This window comes from Pan paniscus, chromosome 6, assembly GCF_029289425.2.
Source record: "Pan paniscus chromosome 6, NHGRI_mPanPan1-v2.0_pri, whole genome shotgun sequence".
In the NCBI taxonomy this organism is placed as follows: domain Eukaryota; kingdom Metazoa; phylum Chordata; class Mammalia; order Primates; family Hominidae; genus Pan; species Pan paniscus.
In genome coordinates, this window is record NC_073255.2 from 191927864 (window position 1) to 191948780 (window position 20917).

Consider the following 20917-nt stretch of genomic DNA (forward strand, 5'->3'; position numbering starts at 1 on the left):
GTCTGTGTATTTGTATGCATGTATCTACATTTCCAAGTTTCTATCTGTCTGTTTATCTATTTATCCATCCATCTATTTTTGGACTTTCCTGAAGAACCCAGAAGGGTAGAGAGCTGTATGTGACATGTAAGATTCCTCTTCCACAAACTGTCCTTCTGAAGCAAAGCCCCATGTTTCTGGTGATGACCCCACAAGTGAATGAGCCAATATTATATTAAATATCATCAGCACCTCCTGCCGTTGGGGCAGATCGTGAAAAGTGCAGAGCCTCTCTCCTCAGCAAACACACGTTTAGGGGAAGGGGCAAGAAGTTAAACTTCGCGTGAGAGCAGTATCAGTTACTGTTATCTTTCTGTAGGTCATTTAAGGGCAGTACAGTTTTACAACTTCCATAATTCTATTTCATTTATTGTATTTGATCTTTTTATCCACTTGGTTTCTTGCTCTAAAAGCAACTAATCTGAGGAATTTAAGAAATGTATAAAGGGGAATTAAATTATAGCTAGGGAATCATAATAACACACTTGTATCTCACAGGTGCATTCATATTGTGATGGTTTAGTATCATTGTTAATTGCATCTTGGTATCAAACTATACAATATCCTATTGCGTGAGCTTCAGCACATTTAACATTAGCTCACAAATTTGTACCAAGTTTTAAAACAGACCACAAAATCACATCAAAGAATGACTTTTCTCATATTCCATGACAATCTGAATTTTAAGCTTGATACATAGTTTATCATTTTTATTTAGATATAGTGATTACGTATGTGAATAAATATCAACCTAAGCCAAGACACATATATAAAAGCACAGCCAGCTATTGACTCTATTTTTTTAGGGTTGTCTTAGTAAATAAAGTATTGATCTTTCCCGTTTGGGACTTCAGCACAATCCCGCTCTCCACTCCTCAGTAAAATGGATTCATTGTCCTTGGCTTGTTCTTAGCAAATAGTAATCCACATCACAAAAAATGAACTGGCCATCTCAGCCAATTTGGTCTTTTTTTTTTTTTTTTTTTTTTATGAGAACAGGTTCACATGTCTTCATGGAGACCCAAACCAACCATCTCATAAAAGAACAATTTGAAACCATGCAGCCTCAAACAAATCTTCTCTCCTCATTATCTTAATAAGCATTACACACCCCACCCCGTGTTTTTCCAGGGATTTTTTTGGGGCATAGAATTAGGTAGCTTTTCATCAACTCTGAGAAACGTTCTCTCACCCTATAATGTTGCCTTGTTTCTTTTATTTTGTTTTTGTTTTTGTTTCCTCCCCATGACTTGTTTTATTTTGGTTTTGGTCAATAAATGTGACTTACAAGGCACCAAGGTGGCTAGGAGGATGCTAAAGTGAGTAGCTACTCTATCTCATTGTTCATTAGCAAAAGCAGCACAACCTAACAGTGGCCCACAGGGAAACCTAAGACTTCCTGAAGCCAGAAGAAATCCAGTGGTTTAGGTGTTATCACTCAAATACAGGTTGAATCAGTAACTTTGTAAGCTACGAATATTTACATGAGTTTGGCAAGTTTGATCTGGAAAAAATTCTGGAAAGAAAAAATATACAAGTCATGAGATATTAAAAATTTGCAAGATACAAGACTATTTTTAATGGGAAATCCAAGAAAAAAACCTGAAATGCCATATTTAGCACAACCTTAGATAGTCACTGTAAGTCAAGGTTCCTCGCCCTCTCCATTCAAAGCAAAGCGTCACTGTCAATGAAAGCCAACCCTCAGTGACAGGAGGTGCACCTCCCCACGTCTGTTTAGTTACAAACAGGAGCCCACATTTTCTTAATTTCTATAATTAGTGTTAGCATTGCCTACATTTGAGAATGTTTGATGATGATCAATGAGAGTATGGAAACAGATTTGGCAACACTTCTACGGTTACGACTGTGAACAGTTTTCACTGAAGCTTACTTAGTGTCACAGGTCCCGCCATGTTCCTGTGAAGGTCACTAGGTTTTCAGGAATAATTGTCCTGTTTAGTGCATTTCCCAGGAAAATCCAAGTTAGGAGAATGTTCCTGATTTACTACTTTAAATGCCAAATTAACCTTAACTAGATACGTTTAAATAAAGCTATAGGGACTATGTTTTAAATAACAATTGTCCTACCCTACTGGAAAATAGTGTTAATTATTATTCAGTTCTATTTCCATTGTGTGTCAGCTCGGGTGCGAGTTCGCTGGGTTATGTAGGAGCCATCAGACTTCAGCAGCCACAGACAAGACAAAAAAGAAGCACCCAAGTAATTAAGTGACATTAACTCACTAACTTTCGATCAGAGTTTAGGTGGGGAGGGGGCATGGAAAGCCCTTCCCCTTGGCTTTGGTAAATTTTCCTAAATTTAAGAATTGTTTCCTGCTGAAGAGTCAGGAGAATGATTTAAACACATAATGTGCTTTTTAAGCAACTAAGTAACAATATGGCAAAGAGTTTTGGGTCGGGGGTGGGAGGGGGGATTTGTAGCATCCTACCCACTTGATTGTCACCAAAGACAATGAGAATCTCTTTTTAGAAACTGGTGTAGACCATACCCTGACATTTTTAATCATTAAAGTCAGATTCCACTGAATGCAAATGTAACACAGATAAAGAAATTTCTGGGAGTGATTGTTACTAGACTTTGTATATTAAGTGTGGCCAAAAGATAATTTCCCACCAGGTCCCAACTCTTTTTCCATTCCTGTAGAAGAATGGTAGATTATTTAGTAGTAAACTCAACACACTAAATGTGAGCCAAAAAAACCTTTAGAAGAAAAACAAACAAACCAGAAGAGTTTGGAGCAAAACAAAATGCAATCACTAGTGTCATCTTTTAACACCTGATGCAATAATAAATCAACTTTCTAAGCCACTTAAACTCAGAATGGTGTTTGAGAGGCCAATATAATTATTGTTTACTATAAATTAAAGCACTCATTAGTTTTTACACATTCCACTAAATTTTAGAGATGGGTTTTTAAACTTGTGGTTTCTAAAAATTTAAATTTCATTCCTGATAAAAAGTGGGTTTCTTTCACCAATAGCCATATCTCACCCAGAAGGCCACATTTTGAATTTGTTGCCATGTATTTCCTTAAATTTATAGGCAATCAAGTATTTGAGGATTCAAATCCAGTTCTTATCAGACAGCTACTGCGCTTGCATATGTGCACATACACTGTTATAAAATAAGCAGCATACATTATGAAATCCCTATTTTGTTTATGAAATGTCTTCGCTTTTTTCCTCAATACAGAATTAAATCCTCTATTGTCAAGCTTGATTTATCAAAATCTGCAAAGGTTAATTTAAGTTTCATGTACTCCTCAGCTTCACCTATAAAAAAACGCAGGGTTTGTCATGATGTCAACCAACAGATTTTCAAAATGAATCATAAACGGAGACAAACACGGTATAAACAAGAGACAAAATTTTTCTTATCATGAAAGACAACATGCAAACATAAAATGCAGACATTGACCTTTGGGTGTGACTTTACTTCTCTCTACGACCAGCAGCATGGCACTCCTACAGCTCAGTATGATTAGCGGAAGTTTCACACAGATCTGGAAAAAAAAAAAGTAGATAGCATCATTATCACTTTAGACTCCAGCCCATTAAGTCATTTACATTATGCAAAAACTATGTTCTGGTAGAAGCATATTTTAAAAACTTTTATTATGGAAATTTTCCCAAAATGTTATTATAGAAATTACCTAAAAGCAGAAAGAAGGGTGTAATCTATTCCCCTGCACCCCAAACCCAACTTCAACAAAGATCAACACTGCTGTTCTTGCCCATATTCCAGTCTTTTTTGGCTTTAGGATTTAAAGCAAGGCCAAGGTATTGTGTCATTTCACCCATGGCTCCACTCAGAGATATTTCACAGCCTGTAATGGGCACAGGACATCTGGCATTTAACCCAAGGACCACAGAAGCAACTAGATACTTTGATAATGCTACTTTTCCAGTTGGAAGCAATTAATGCAAACTCTATCGAAAAAGGCTATGGATTACTTTAGCTACATAACTTTTAAAAAATATGCTAGCCTTTGAAAGCAATTATTTTACATATTAGAATTTAACATTCCCGTTAGTTTTGAGAAGTCTACATAAAAAGGGAAAAATCTTTTACTTTAAATGTAGGCTAAACATTTCTAGATACTTGATCTCATCTTCATATGCTGCATTTGAAATTGTGATGTGGCAAATTCATCAGTGATGATGCTTTTAAATGTTAAGGTTTGATGTGGAAGCAGAAGAGATACATACAGAATATATTTGTGTATTTATTTATGCCTTCATATATTCTATTTAACAAATACTTCCATGAGTATTAGAGGATCCATTCATTTCTAAGTTACAGTGCTCTGTTCCATACCTTGAGTGGCACAGAGCTGCACTTTTCATCACGACCCTATAGCACATTAAGATTTTAATCATTTTGACTCCAAGACATCAAAATGACATTCTGGAGAAGTCTGAACTATATGCCCCAAGATATTCCACCAGGAACATCTAATGAACTTGCCTTTATGTCTTGCCTAGGAAAAAAAGAGATTATCTGAGGAATAACCCCCTGTTACTCTGTCTCACACTCCAAAAACAGAGTACATTTGATGACTTTTATTCTATCCAGTATATAAACTGCAGTGGCAGCCACAGATTCATTTGTAATCCTATAACCTTTCACGGATTTTTTTTTCACTCATCAAAAAAATGACACATAATGTTTATGAAAATCTCAGTGATGTGTTATATTTTCATCCAAACACAATCATCTTAAATCTGACATATATATTTTCTCCATTCTTCCCCACTTATTTTTGTGTATGGGTGAATGTTAGAACTTCAATATTTTGAAGAGTCTGTGAATGTGCCCTTACTTGCCAGCATGTGATCATTATAAATAAAGAGAAATAATCTACATTAAGAAGAAAAAAAGCGAAACTCATATATAAACAAGGTGTATGTGAAGTGTAGAAAGGAACTAAAGTTTCAGTAAAACCTCTAATTCTACCAATGTCTATTTTCTAAATCTTTATCTTCCTAAAAGCCGTGTGTGAATATTTTAACAGCATAGAGCATTGCACGTAGTATACACTCAGTAAAGAGTTATTGCTTAATGTGCAGTTTCATACCCCCCAACACACACACACACACACACACACACACACACACACACACGAGTCACATCTTTAAGACACTGTTTAAACTCTGGAGAGTCTATCACAGCAAAGCTGTTGGGCAAGATCACAAGGAAAAGTATCGCCTTCACAAAGCAGGGTATGACTGTCATATTCTGGTTGTAAACTGGCTGTCCTTGTATGTTAGATTAGGCACCAGTGCATCTGGAGTCTTCTACGGTACGAACATCTCACCCTTCAGTTGTCTGAAACCATCCCAATATATTAAGATGCATGAATTCTCTGTTCCTTCAGTCACTTATCAGAGTTTTTATCATTGATGTGTTGCTTGAGCTTTTTCTAGCAAAAATTGTTCAGTCTGAAGAAGCTCTCTTCCTTGTTATCGTGCTATTAACTCACTTCAACAGTAGGGCTTTTTGAGTGGGTGGGAGAAGTCCAGTCTCTCTCTAGGATTAATTTATTCTCAGTTTTTAACTTATGAGTGGTTTAGAACACCCATAAATATGTTTCATGAAGAAACATTACCTGAAAGGACTCACCCCACTTCACTATGTAGCAGCTCAATGGTGGCTTGCACCTTTGAGTATCTTTTACACCTTTTACTTCCAGTACTGCTGTTCATGTGGTAAGGACTTAATCAGTGTTTTAAAAATCAAATGCCAATTAAGAATTATCTCATCAGGTTTCATTTTATACTTGCAAAATTGCACCTATCTTAGGTTTATTCTTTCAGCTTTCATTTTCTCAAGGTTAGTGTTAAGTTTTATTCCAATTATAAATATGCAGAAGGAATGAAGAAAGGTAGTTAAGATTATTGAAATTAAGTCAAATTGACAAACTTGGGAGCAGTCTTTCCCCAGGATCTTATTATTCGGGGTGACTACTGCTGGGACTAGTTACTGGAACCCTCTCTAGTCCTCCTGGAGCATCTGAGAGAGGGCCCATGTAGCAGTGGATCTGCGTTTGTCATAAACCACGTCCTTTATGAGGAAAAAATAGGAAAATTAGTATTTCAAATATTGTTCATCACATTTTTGCTTCTATCTGAATGCCTACATACATCTCTGAATTGTTTGAAACACTTTAAAAACATTTCCTGTGGGAAGTTGTGGTCATGGACATCACACATTTCTATAGTATATCTCCAACATCAAAGAAAAATACCCCAAATGCCTGAATAATCCTGACTACGTCGTCTCACTGTATTCTTTTGCAAGCTTCATTAAAACTGGATTTTAAACAGAAACAACCCAATTATCTACTCAGAGTATAAGCAAAAAAAACAAAAACAAAACCAAAAACAAAAAAAAAACAAAACTTTACCTGTTCTGTTAATGGGAGATTTGTGTACTTCTTGTTTAATAACTTTTGATGACATGAATATTTATCTACAAATGTGCAGTAGCTGTTATTTTAAGGACTTTGGCACTACATTTGATATAATGGATGTAGGTGTATTATATACTTTATTGTAAACAACTGCTGAATGCTAATTGTCTCAAACTTCCACATTGTTTAAAAGTACCCCACTGGCTTTAAATCATTGTCTTCATATCTACTCACTCATTTCTTCCCAAAGATATCCAAAAAGAATGCAAAACTGTGTACTCCATTCTTATAAATGTATTAAACAAGCATCCAAGTTAGGGGACTAGAAGGTCTACATACAGACAACAGAGCGGAGAGTCAGTGACCATCGCTTTCAACTTTGTATATTATAAATAAAATTCTGCTCATTTTTTCCAGCTTCTGAGTGTGTGTATATGCTTAAGAATTAACTATTATTTTCCACCCTCTGAGCCAGAAAAAAATTTTTTTTAAGAAGTAGATGCAGGAATGGAACCTGGAAAAAAAAATCCAGCATCCCCCTAAACAAACAAACAAACAAAAAAACTTTAGAAAGTTCTTACAAAATAAAAATCGCACCTTCTGCTGCTGTAGCAGATACTCAAGCCATGAAGTGAGGGTCTCCTTCCCTGGTCCAGGATGGAAAAATCCTCTCTCTCAAAGTTTTTAAAAAGAAAGTGCTTTGGAGTCTTCTAATTCTGAACAAGAATTTTCTCCTTAACAACTGGAAATCAAGAATGTTTGAATTCACTTAATATGTAGAGGAAAGAAAGTACAAAGAGGAAGGCCACACAGCCCTGTGGTTTCTGTTTATCTGTTTTCTCTCACATGCTGTCGTTTCTGATTCAGCGGAGACGGGGGATCCTGTGTCAGAGCCGTGGATCGCAGAGAGGCAGCGAGGCTCGGTCTGCAAACAAGACGCTGCAAGGCTGAGTGAGAGAGAGAGGGTGTGCGAGCAGCGAGCACATGTTACATCAGACACAGTACCTGATTTTTCACTGCACAGCTTGTCAGCTAGATAGTGTGTCTCCTGGGCGATAAGTGAGAATATTTCATCTTCATACTCTTCTATTATAGTTTCACACTGTAGAAACATAATAACAACATATGTGGATAGACGCACACTGGCGGGGCACTTTGTTAGGAAGGACTTTGCAACAATTTATTAGCTAAACATAGGAAATCATGTAACCAAGGTGGTCCATTTTTATTCGCCCTTTTGGTTTAATACATCATTGCATTGGATTAACCCTCTTCCCAGAATGTTAATTGCATCATTTTCCTGGGGCTTAAGTAAATGATGAGTTGTGTTGGAAGACGTGGGAGCCTGAGGAAGGAACATCTCTTTGCATGTTTCGCTTCCTTAAATTGGAATGGAAGTCATAGGAAGAAATGGACCTCCTATCTAAGGAGCTGAAAAGTCCAACGGTTTTTAAACTAAAAAAAAAAAGAAGAAGAAGAAGACCACAGCTCCCCGAAATGATTAAACCAGTTTCCTTGTGATTTAACATAATAATCCATTTTGTGGCTTGAAAGTGTGAAAACAATTAAGGCTTCTCAGCAATCAGAACAAACGCATCTTCAATTTCACTGTGGAGAACACACTTGAGAGTTACTTCGGGAAGTGTCTTTTCATGCTATTTAGAGATCCATCCAAAATTTCACTCCACTTAAAAAAAAAAACCTGACCTTTCAGCGAAGAGGGTGCTCAAATACACCCCTGCATTTGAAAATCTTAAATTCTAACTGAAGTATGTTTCTTTGTTAAGGAACTACCAGGTTATACTTTTAGGAGCTGTGAAGTTACCCAGTGGTATTCACTAGAGACTTGTAAATCACTTTCTGAGTTCATTAAGCAAGACTCTAAAAATTTTTAATGGCATTTTAAAAGATTTAAATTCGACTGTAATGTGCCTATTTAAAACCTGTGAAATACAAACACACGTATTTATTGTCATTCTTATTCAGTGGTACTTTTAACCCTGATTATTGCCTTTACTTTCTAGTTAAAATAAAATCTTTAAAAATCGGCTAAAGCCCTTATTTCAAGGTTTCAGCAGGCCTGGTATTTTGGCCAATGTGTGAACTTAATACATTTTTTAAAACAGGACTGCCCATCACTTTGTCTGATTCAACAGCATTGACTAAAGTGAAAAATATTGCAATGTATTTTGCCAAGCATATTCTAGCAAGCCAGAGACTAGCATTCACAAAAAATCAACATTATACCGGAAGGAAATTTGGCATCAGGCCAACTATCATACCTAAGCCTTTGTTTAACTTAGTTTGGGCTAGAATACTCAAATTAACTCAGGATACAATTCTCCCTCCTCTGTCAAGCCTTAGAAAAAAAGAGGTGGTTGCATCACTCTCCCTCTGTCATTTGGCTGTGGATATTTGAAAGCGACATTCGTTTTAATTTGGCTTTTAACCTAGAAACCACAGCCCCTGATTCCTTATGTGGAAACCTGTGAGAGACCTTCCTTGCACCAGCACTGACTGAGACCACTCTGGAGTCCCCACACGAGCAAAATGGTTTAAGCAAAACGTTCTGCAAAACTGTCTTAAAGTCCCCGGGACTTGGGCACAGCACCTTCCGTAAAGTATCACTGAGACGTGTCCATTGATCACCACAAATCGCCACAACCCCTTAGGTGTCTCAAAAGTCAAGTTACTAAATGCACGGTGAGCACTTAAGCAGCAAGACAACAAAGTCAGCAGATGCCATTTTAATGTGCATTTTGATGTTCCATGTCTTGAAACTCAACCACAACAAGAGTAGCAAACAACAAAAAAGAGTTCCAAAAACACGTTTCTGGATCATACGATTCATCTGCAAGGAAGAGAGCTTACCGCAAATTTCAAAGGTCTGTAAGCATCAGAATAAAAATACAATTGTTTAAATTCTTGGTATATTTTGTCTCCTTTCCTAGGAGCGAATCTCTTGAAAGTTCTCTCCTTCGTCACAGGGTCTTCCTCAAGCTTGTAGTCGTTCATTCGCTCACAGACTTTCTCCAAAAGATCCGTTAGGAACGCCTCCGACTGGGCTAGGGGGATCTAAGAAGAAAGACAGGGCGAGGAAACTTGTCTTAATGTTAATGTTACTTCAAAGACCTTCCGGCGAGTCCACATGGAAACGCCACACTCTCCCTGAATGCAAACGTGTGCCACTTCCCTAGCACGGGCACAGAAGACGGCACCGCAGATTGTTATTACAATGTAACAACGACCTGCTTTACATCATTACGGGGCTAGCGTAAATTCCAGTTTTTTAAAAGTGTATATATTTCAAAGTGGCCAGAAAAAAAATACATTCAAACTAGAAACTATACCTCTACATAGAATCATGTTTAGAAATCACTGAGCTTGTAGCAAAAAGCATGACGCATAGAAAATGGCAGTTATTATCCATCTACTTGTCAGAGAGAGAGAGGAGAGAGAGAGGAGGGGGAGAGAGACAGAGAGAGGGAGAGAGAGAAGGAGGGAGAGACAGAGAGAGGGAGGGAGAGAGAGCGAGAGAGAGAGCGCGCGCTCAGCTGGCTTCAGATCCCCTTAGTCGGGGAGAAGTTGGGGAGGCCCAAAGTCTGGCCCTCCCCGGGGCTGCCCTTGGCTGCGCGTCCCCCGCGCTGCAGCCGCGCGATGGCCCGGGCTGGGGTGGACGCGGGGCTGGGAGAGGAAGGGGCTCACGGACGGGCGCCCCATCTCCCAGGCGGGCTCCTCGGCTGCTTTCTTTGGGAACAGCTGGTGCACGTCCCCGCGCGCCCCTCTCCCTCCGGAATTCGGCGAGGATTCAGCTGGACCCTTTGGCCACCACCTCCGCCCCGGGCGCGGGTCAAAGAGCACCCCTCGCCCTTGGTAACGGAGACAAAACGTTCGGGGCCGTCTAGACAGGTCAAGGTGCAGGATGCGGCGTCCCCGCGGCTCCTTCCGGAAGGGGGCGTGGAGCCGCCAAGGGCGCCGGACCGCGCCGCAGCCCGGGCCTTTGCGGGCTTTTTCCCTCTCCACCCTCTGCTGATCAAAGTAGGAAGTTTGCATGACAACCGCAGTGAAAGGGGCTGAATCACAAATGAACTCGATTTCTGCAGTGTTGATCTATCCAGCCTCCATTGTCCCCTTTCAGGCGCAGTATGAACCCTTCCGGTGCCAGCGGCCGCGCTACATTCACAGGCGCGCTCGGGGCGCACAAAGGGTCTCCGCGCTTCACCGCCATCTGGCCACAAATCTCATCAGCGGCGCGGCGGCGTCCCCTTGAAAGCGCGGGCGGAGGGTGCGCCTGTGTTCTTGAGACCCAGGTTCCATTACAAACCACCCAGCATCGCCACCGGCGCCCCCCGTTTCAATAAGGAAGCCACTTTGTCAAAACATTCTAAAAGAAACTTGGGAAGAGGACGCGTCAGAGAAATACCGCCGCCGATTAACTATCAGCTGCGCCTCCCCTGTGCACAGGTAACATCCCCCCTTCTCCCCCACGACTCGACTGGAGCTTGATTTTGAGCTGCTCTCAAGGCCCAGGCACTCGAATCGGAAGTTAAATAGCTTATGGACTATTTAATAGAATATACCACCACACGTATCTAATCACTCAAATACCACGCTTTTAAAACTCATGAATGTTTTAATCTCTAAAAATGTCTACAGTCAAAAACTGCAGCCTAAGTGGCTCAAAGTGCACATTTCAAACACAAGTAGCGTTCTACTTACGCTTTAATTATGCCGTTCATTAATTTTCATTAAGTTGTAAAACATGCAAAGAATACGTAGATTAACAAACAAAACTGAAAATCTGTTTTATTAATTTACAGAAACAAATAATTAAACACGTATTAATCACTGGAAAAACTATAAAATGCAGAGGCAGATTTTAAAATGTAATTTAATCAAGACAGATCATTAGCGGAAAGATTACGGAGGTTTTCTTTTTCTGTGATGCATGTATTTTAGGTATTATTTCCTTAGCTGATACATATACAATATATTCATAGTAGTTTCTGGATGTCAACAGAGTAACATTTTACTTGAAAGTGAAGAGTAGACGCTGTCATTTAAAAATATCTAACTGTAATCAAGAAATTCATTCTCTCTCTCCTTTCCTTCCTCCCTCCCCCACTCTCGTTTCCCATCTGAAAAGTAAACATACTTGATACTTGGGGGGATGGGGACAGAGCCAGGAGGAACCAGGGTCTGATCGCTGGGGGCTTTCAGAAACTTAGGCCTTCCTTCCATTAGAACACCAAATTCCATCCTAATACACCACTTAATTCATGTTGAGTAGAGGCCACGCTGAAAACTAATTTTTCAATTCACAGAACATTGTGAGCTATTTGCAAAAGTTGCTGAGCATATAAGTTTTGAGCAAAATTGTGATGTTTGTGTGTGGAAGGCCTTCCACAACTTACTTCTGTGGGCCACTTGATTTATTTCCTAGGTTGCACCTTTTGGAAACAGTTCCCCATGTTAAAACTTTCTACCTACCAGTGGATTGTTTTTATTTTGAAAGTGTAATTTGACATGTTTGAATATGCTACTGTTTTGCCTATTTTAACACAAATATGTTATGGCAAGGTACAAACGTGTGAATTTCTACAATTTTGTCAGTCTATGAAGGCTGACTGGCTTTTTGATGTGATTCGCTAGCCCTTTAGAGTAAACATTCTTTAAAAGTAGAAAATGTTTGCTGGCAGCTAGCTCGGAGACACTACCTTACGATGTTCGTTAAAAACAGGAAAGGGAAAACAGCCAGCATGAGACGAGTGGAGTTCATTTTTGCAGAAGATTAAGAAAAATTTTGATCCTGAAATCCCAAAGCATCAATTTTTTTGAGCAAGTATTTAAGAAAAAGATACTTATGCATTACAGCTCTTTATACATTTATTCAAATGTACATGATTAGAGTTTAAAATGATTCTAAGTAGCTGAACGACGTTCAGTACATTTAAAGACTGTTCACAGAATAACTGGGCTTTTTTTTCCCCCTCGAAGTGTTTTGATTATAAGAGGCCAATAAGTATTGGGACAAGTGGAATAAAACGAAGTCTTTCTATACTGTGAGGATTTTGAATAGTACTTGTCAATAAAGCACCTCCTATTGTAATCTTAGAGAGCCTTGCCTCTGCCCTCCAAGGACTGTCTCAGAGATACTAACCTCATTAAAATATGAATGAGAAGGCCTGTGTAGCCAGAGAAAACCCACGCACTGGCACAGTTTTCTTATCTGCCATTGCTTTTACATATGGACTTGTTTGGTACAAGTTATAAGTAGAAAAATGATCCATGATAATTTCATTGCTATCTTAGAGTACCCAAGCACTCCAAGTCAATCCTAACTTTTCCCAGATTTGAACCCCACCTATAACTCTTAATCATACTTCCTAAATGTAGTGCCTATTTCTCCCCCTTTATGTTTCTTCTGACCCTGTGCTTGTTGTGTGAGCAATGGAATGGGGGTGGGGAGATACCCATAGCCCTACTTTAGAGTGGAAAGAAGTACTTGAAAGTTCCGGCTTTGGCTTCTCCAGAAGAGAAGAGCTAGGGAGTTTATTACAGACCTCTATGATAATGCTTTAATAACGGCCAATTACAGCATGCCTCCGTGTTTGTTCATTACTGTGTCTCTGTTAATCTTGTAGTAAATTTCTTGCTTGATAGCTGTCACAATCAGCAGGAATACAATTATGTTACAGTGGAAACTGTCGTTGTGGTATATCTGTCTCTCCCATTACAGTCTGACAACCTCCAATAAATTTCACTCATCTTTATCGTTATTTTGGAGTGTCCTTCAGATACGAAACCAGTACTTAACCTGTTTAGTGACTGATAATTAATTTCACATTGTAGCAAAGATTTTCTTTCTAGAGGTTTAGTTAATGTAAAATTTTAATTGCATTGTAGCAATATTGCATCTAGTTTAATCACTAACTTTTCATCCATAAAAATTGAAATCACTGCTGATATTAGTTAAAAGTCAATATTTAGAAGTGAAAATTCAAAGCTCCTTTGCTCTAGGCTACAACAGGGGAAGCATGAATTCAGAAACTCTTGTAAGCTGATGAGATATATAATTAGCTTTTATGTTAATTGACTGCTATGAGTTTGTTGTATGACACTTCTTCATATAATATGCAAATAGCATTGACTGTTTAGTTTTATTAGACAATATAATTAGAAATCTAAAGGCACTCATTTCGATGAGGAATATAAAGGCTGATACATTTCCAGTGTTCTGTATATCAGAAAAAAATGAATTGCATCTGGACGTAATAAGAGAGGTTTTAGCTAGACATTATTTAGGGAGCCCAAACCACATATAACGGAATTAATGGGAGTGCTTCCAGCCACCGTAAACTCCATATTTAAACACGTGAATTTGTGGTGTCCATAAGACCTTGGGGGTAAAACACAAATGTCTCAGTACAATTTACCACAAATAATAATATACTTAATGAAAATAATACCTAAATGTTGCCTGCTATAATTAAAGTGAAATAAGTCATTCTTATTTAAAACAAAATAGTTTGCGAGTAAGTGTTCCAGTTCTTGTTACTCACAGACATTACCAATAACATATATGCTTAGGTTGTTCAAAAAAAAAAAGGTAATAAAATAAGAACAATGTGATTTTGGGGGGATATTTTTCCAGAATTCATTTTTCTTTTTAATTTCTGGAGCTTATTTTCAACTTAACAGTGATCAAACAGAAAAAAAAAAGGCGAAATGAATCAACATTAATGATCTTTCCAAATGGGGGTCATCTACCAATTTGATTCTTTATGAAGTTAAAAAACACACTTTCCTTTTATTATTAAATGCAAAATTGGTACTAGCATTTGCTTTCCTATTTTAAAACGTATTCTGCCAGTTTGAAAAATAAACCCTTTAATTTTTGAACATTTTAGGTAGAATGAAAAGAAATACAATCTGTCACATGAAAAATACCATAAGCTTAACCTCTGTTAAAAAATCTTCTAAGCAAGGACTTTGGGCACCCAATTCACACTGCACCTCTTGGCTGTGCCCTCCGGTGGGCACCGCTCAGAGGGCTCCTACTGCTTTCCAAAAACTCCTAAGAGGAGAAAGTGAGAGTCCCTAAAAAGGCAGAGGCAACAATACTGCGGCATAAACGGAGCATGATGCGAATGTGTTCATTCGTTCAACAAATATTTACTGAACTCCATCTAATGTCAGACAAATACACTTCTCTAATTCCGACGTTTAAAAAGAGGACGCTTCCGTGATTCTGCATAAAAATTAAAATAAAATTTTTGGAAAAGAACATGTGCCCAGTGGAAGTCCAATAAACATGAATTAATGATAATATAACCCTTTGTCATCGATTGTCATCAACTGTTTCCTTATTTTACAGTTTTCTGCCCAACAAAGATCTGCATGTTTCACCGTCTTGTTACTGAGAACATAATGGTTGATGAGTGATGATCCGTTTGGAACCACCTCTGCAAAACATTTCCCCAACCTAGAAAAGCGGAAAAGTCCTATTTTTGGAATCTGTTGGGGCATTTCCCAGCTTGGTCTTCTGAATACTTGCAGGCGTATGGCAAGACTTCCTTATAAAATGTTAGACGTCTGGCTGGGTGCAGTGGCTCACACCTGTAATCCCAGCACTTTGGAAGGCCGAGATGGGTGGATCACCTGAGGTTGGGAGTTCAAGACCAGCCTGACCAACATGGAGAGACCTGGTCTCTACTAAAAATACAAAATTAGCCAGGTGTGGTGGCGCATGCCTGTCATCCCAGCTACTCAGGAGGCTAAGGCGGGAGAATCGCTTGAACCCGGGAGGTGGAGGTTGTGGTGAGCCGAGATCGCGCCATTGCACTCCAGCCTGGGCAACAAGAGCAAAACTCTGTCTCAAAAAATAAAGTAAAATAAAATAAAATAAAATAAAAAATGTTAGATATCTAAGAGGAAAAGGGACAAATGAACTGGATGATGAGTCAGGAAATTCTGCGTGCTTCATCTCACAGATGAGAAAGCACACACATACTGCACACACGCACACACCACGCCATGCATATAGGCACACAGATGCATGCACACACATGGATTATGCAGAAGGGGCCAGCTGGCTTCTGGCAAGCAAACCAGAAAACATTGTATGGCTTCCGGGGAGGCAGAGACCGCTGCAAGCAGAGGGGCTTCAGGGTTTCCTGACCCTCTGCTCTTCCTGACCTGTGGTCCATGCACAGGGCCACACCTCAGGAGAGTCCCTGCTCATCTGGCCTCCACATCCTGGTCCTGGCCTCAAGGCCCACCCCCACCGCCCCCCCCGCCCGCCGCCAGGAATTCTTTCACATCCTAAGAACAGGCCTCGGTGATGAGAACAAGAGGCTCTTCCACCTCCCAGACCACCAGGCCATGTCTGAAGCCACACCTGGAGAGCTGCTGCAGGGTGCTGGGCTCCCCCCATGGGAGACGCCTCACCCACTGAAATAGACACGATTCACCTCCCCCACCCTAGGGACCCAGGGACCGCAGGGTGTCTGTGCATCCCAGATGCCCGACGTGACCCCCTGATGTCCAGTCACAAATCAAGAGGTGTGGAGGGTGGAGGGAGAGACCAGGCCGCCTGGGGAGTCGACTGGGGGAAACGAGGGGATTTGGGGATTTCTCGGAGGTGCGTCTCTTGGCAGATTTGTGCTGCTGGCTAGGAGTGCTGGGGAAAGGGAGAAGTCATCTGGAACTGGGATGAAGTGAGGCTTCTCTGCAGCAGGGAGGGCAGAGCCTCTTTTCAATGAGCGTTCATTTTCTGGTTCCCAGGGTCTAGAAAGACAGCTCTTTCTTTAAAAACATTTGTTAATGGAAAAAAGTAATACATCAATTTGATTTCTTTAAAACAAAAACAAGAACAGAAGGGTAGAGTAAAATCTAAGGCTCATCCCTCCCCCAGACCCCTCAGGCCCCCAGATCTCCTCCCGTGAGAAACATTCCAGGTACGTGTCTACATGTGTGAGCAAATGAACGTGCATGCGTGTGTGTGTCCCCCCTCCTCTTTTACACAGATTAAAGCATGACATGCACCCTGTCTATTGCTTTGTCTTTGTCCCTTGATAGACCTCAGGGCTAAGAGGACTCATTCTGTGTCCAGGATTCGAAGGGAATGGTCCACTGACCATACCCTGAAACAAGTGACTCGAAAGTCAAATCCACCCCCATGGGAGACAAGAGTTAAAGAACACCATCCGCCCAGAGGGCAGTTTCAGGAGGGGTATTCCCAAGAGTTCTGAATGATGGCAGAATATGGCTAGAACATTTGTGAAAAATCAGTTATGTTGTTTCAGTAACAGTGTTCGAGAAGTTTTTGCATCAAATTTACTTTAACCTATGCCAAAACAACAGTCTCAGTGGGAGAGGATGAGAGTTTTTAACCCCACTTCCCAAGTGAGGACCCCAGTGTTTCAGGGCTGGCCAGCGAGGAGCGGGCTGGCACAGGATGACAGCCAGAGTGGAACCACGGGGACCTCAATAGGAACTCTCAGATGAGGAGGCTGAGGGACGACCAGGAGACGCGGTGTCCTCAAGGAGTCACAGGCTAAGCTGGATGGAAACCCACACAGAAGACTGCGACCCCAGCCTGGGGCACACCCAGTGCCTCCAGAACGCTGGGTCACCCAGTAGGAGCAAGGGTTACCTCAGCTGACCGGGAAGCTGGTGATGGCCCAGCAGGAGTCTACTTCTTAGAGTCACAATGCCTCAGACCCAGTGTGCCATCCCCAGGAATGTCCTGGGCCCAGGGTGACACTCGGGCCATTCCCTTGGTCCCGCCTGGCCACCTTCTGTTCCCTCCTGGTGACTCCTCGGCCTCCTAGAACCTCAGCAGCCCTCCGGGAAGCCCTTAGGTTGGGCTGAGCTGTCGTGGGCGTTGCCTCTGTTGGCCTAGCAGATGGGCTGAAACTGCTGTGATTGGGGTCTCCACCACCCTGGCCTTTAGCTGAGACATGGCCGCTGGTCCTTGGGGCATTCTATTTCCTAATCAACTTCTGCAGCAGCTGCTGCATGTGCCGTGCCCTCCACAAATGACCAAGTAGGGCCATAGCTGTGGGCTGAATCATGTCCCCAAAATCCATATGTTGAAGCCCTAAACCCCGGGACCTCAGAATGAGACTGTATCTGGAGATACGATCTTTGAAGAGGGGATTAAGATCAGATCGGGTCATTGAGGTGGCCCCTTTTCAAATCTGGCCAGTGTCCTTGTAGGAAGAGGACATTAGGAAACCGACACGCACAGAGGGACGGCCATGTGAGGACGCAGAGGGAAGACGCCGTCTACAAGCCAAGGAGAGGCCTCAGGAGAAACCAGCCCTGAGACACCTTGATCCTAGGCTTCCAGCCTCCAGAGCCATGCAAGAATGAATTTCCATTGTTAGTGGCTCCTGTCTGTGGGACTTGTTATACAGCTGCAGCTGTATCCACAGTCACAGCGTGACGTCCTCCTGCCTCAAGTTCTGCTAGGTGCAGCCCAAGCCCATGGATCTGAGCATTCACCAAGAACAGGTGACTCCACCTCCAGGAAGCCTGGACACCATGCAGAGGCGGCCAGCAGGTCCACCCCACACGCCGAGCAACACAAAGGTCCCTGCAGGGCTGCACCTGCACGTGCAAAAAATGGTTCATCATCTGAATTTCTCCTGCAACACGGCAAAGTGGGGGCACTGGGCTCGGGGTCCACCCAAACACCTGAATGCTAGCCTGGCTTCACTTTTATCCACTGGCCATGGGCGGGGACAGCCACACATCTTCTTGTCTTCTAGCATCCTCCTCTGTAGAACCAGGGCGATGATATCCGCCTTAATCAAGTAATTGGTTGGAAAATCCTTCAAAACATTTGATGCGATACAGAAAGGTGCAGTGTTTTTATTTGATCTCTGATAGCCATCATTGTCTTAGATCTTAAACACCTTTAAAGTGGCAGGCATTTAAGCAGCACAGTGATTTCTGTCCTCTCCCTTCAGGTGAGGAGCAGAAGGAGGGACACCGTCCTGCATGTGACCCAAGGCCCACTGGTCCCTTCACACCAGCGGGCATTGAAGAGCTTTCCCGTGAAGCTCTCTCTGCCGAAACCCTTCTCCTCCCATCCTCTCAGGATCTGGGAGCTGCCAGGAGGGGTGGCCAGATCTGCAGTGCTCAAAGGGTGGTCCTTGGGCCAGCAGCATGGCTTCCGTGGGAGCTCATCAGTCATGCAGAGTCCCAGGTGATTTGTGAGTACAGCCAAGTGTGGGCAGTGCTAGTTTAGGAAGATGAGGAGGAAGAGGAAGATGGTGGCTACCTGCTGACTGTTTTATATTCTGCTTTTGTGCTTTATCTAGAAAGCATGCAGCAGAGATCAGAGGAAGGGCCATTTGGTCCAGAGAGACCCTGATTCACAGCCTTGTCCTGTTCCACGCAATGTTGGGATGAGCTGAAGAAGATGCCTCCGTTCTCAGACCCAAAAGGCACAAAGATGGCACCTTTGGGAGAGCCAGGCACTACCAGTGTCTTGAGTGCTGAATAGTGTGCATTCGAAAGCAATGAGAGCTCTAGGGTGGACCTTTCACTGGCACTCAAAGAGAACCAAGGAAGCAGAGAAGGATGATAAATGGCATCTTAGCGGTTCCTGGCACCTGTCTTAAGAGTAAGATCTTTTACTGTATTACAGGGCCGGGCATTTTCCTAAAATGGTTTAGATCCTTCGTGTCATTATTTTCTCTCCTGCATTTCTGGTCTTCTGCAGCACACTCCCCAGGTGGGTGAGTGGTGTCCGGGGTCTCACCCTGCAGGACCGGATTCCAGTACTCAGGGACGGGCAGCCTGTGTGGTGGAAGGCTACCTCGCGCAGGCACATGCCAGCCAGACTATCCAGGAAGAAATGCCGGGAAGAAAAAGGGGTCGTGTTTTCTCTGATCCACCAAATTCAGGTCATTCTAGGGCCAAATCCAATTCCAGTTTAGAAATGGGTTTCAACGCTTAACACACCGCATCTTATCCTGGCTGCAAAATTTTTTGTCTTAAGAAATACCAAGTTTTGAATAGGCTGTGACCAGACATGTCGTCACTTCAGGTAGAGAGAGGGCAGGTCATCAGCGAACACCTGGAGTGTTTGAAGAGGCCACCACACCCCAGGGGCCGGGAAAGGGGTGACCTGTGTCTTGCTGCTTGCCTAGTGCTTCCTGGATCCCAGGTTCATACCATCTTTGCCAGACTGGAAAGAATGGATGCAGGCTGGGTGTAGTGGCTCGTGCCTGTAATCCCGCACTAGAGAGGCCAAGACAGGAGGATCCTTTGATCTCTTGTTTGAGACCAGCCTGAGCAACATAGTGAGAGCTTGTCTCTACAAAAAATAAACAAAATTAGCTGGGCATGGTGGCGAGCACCTGTGGTCCCAGCTACTTGGGAGGCTGAAGTGGGAGAATCACCTGAACCCAGGAGGTCAAGGCTGTAGTGGACCGACATTGCACCACTGCACTCCAGCCTCGGTGATGGAGCAAGACCCTGTCTCAAAAATAAATAAATAAATAAATAAATAATAAATAAATAAGAAAGAAAGAAGAAAAATGGGTGCAAAGTATAAAGAACAGATTGAATCCAAACCTGACCTGTTATCAGTGGCAAAAAAAGACTATTAATAAGTTAATATTGTTCCTGTTAAATAAAATCCTTTGTGTTGTTTGCCTGTTTACTCAAGTAATGAAATTCAAACCCGAAGGGAAACAATGAACTCACAGTCTTAGCATCCTGACAAATCAAAGTGTCTCTTTCCAGCCTTCACCCACATGTAGCTCTAATTCTCTATCCTCCACCCCACATATTCACACTGAATTCAGACATTTCTGTGGTATTACACAGCCTCCATATCCACAGTTAGTGGCAACAGAGTGCTCAATAAGAATTCATAGCTCCTCTCATAGTTCCTTGACTTTGGGACATTTGGGGTATTGACAACATTTTAAAAATGATCAGTAACTCTGCTATGAGGATTTCTGTATCACTTTTTCCTGTAGAATTATTTTTGCGGAACATATTCCTAAGTTTGGGGTAACCAGGTCGCCGTAGGTATACGTTCCCGTATGCTCATATTTCTGGCCGAGGAATGGAAGAGTGCTCAGCTAAGACAGAGACATCTATAAAATAAGCTGCAAGCCAAATCACACTGTGAATTTCTGTAATGGTCTCCCCTCTCGAAAGAGGAACAGGCAGTTCATTGCTTGGGATTCCTCTGAAGCCTCTGGCTCTTGTTTATCCTCTCCACTTGGAGGCGAGAGCCCATGGTAGAAGGACAGATAGTGTGAGCTTCGTTGTGCCGCCCGAGAGCACCCACATGCGGTCCCAGGGCATTTCTTAGTGCCTGCTGGGAGTGGCCACCAGTTGTCTCGTTTTCTTTCTCTTTTTCTTTCTTTCTTTCTTTCTTCCTTTCTTTTTTTTTTTTTTTTTTTTTTTTT

General features: G+C 41.9%; 1 protein-coding gene across 5 annotated transcripts in view; it reads right to left on the reverse strand.

The window, feature by feature from the left end:
* Positions 1–734: 734 nt before the first annotated feature.
* The window catches only part of CNPY1 (canopy FGF signaling regulator 1), a 153809-nt gene continuing 133626 nt past the window's right edge, over positions 735–20917 (reverse strand). For 2 of the 5 annotated variants that reach the window (XM_055115556.1, XM_057302792.2), the window contains 4 exons: positions 9348–9551; positions 7482–7578; positions 3482–3566; positions 735–3336 (listed from right to left, as the gene is read on the reverse strand). In XM_055115556.1, the coding sequence (XP_054971531.1) occupies positions 3529–3566; positions 7482–7578; positions 9348–9551 (339 nt within the window). In that variant the 3' untranslated portion in view covers positions 735–3336; positions 3482–3528. Of the gene's footprint in view, positions 3567–7481; positions 7579–9347; positions 9552–9826; positions 9962–10185; positions 10319–20917 lie in introns of those variants that run through there. The other 3 variants (XM_055115557.1, XM_034965337.2, XM_003816349.4) reach the window with 3 other exon arrangements.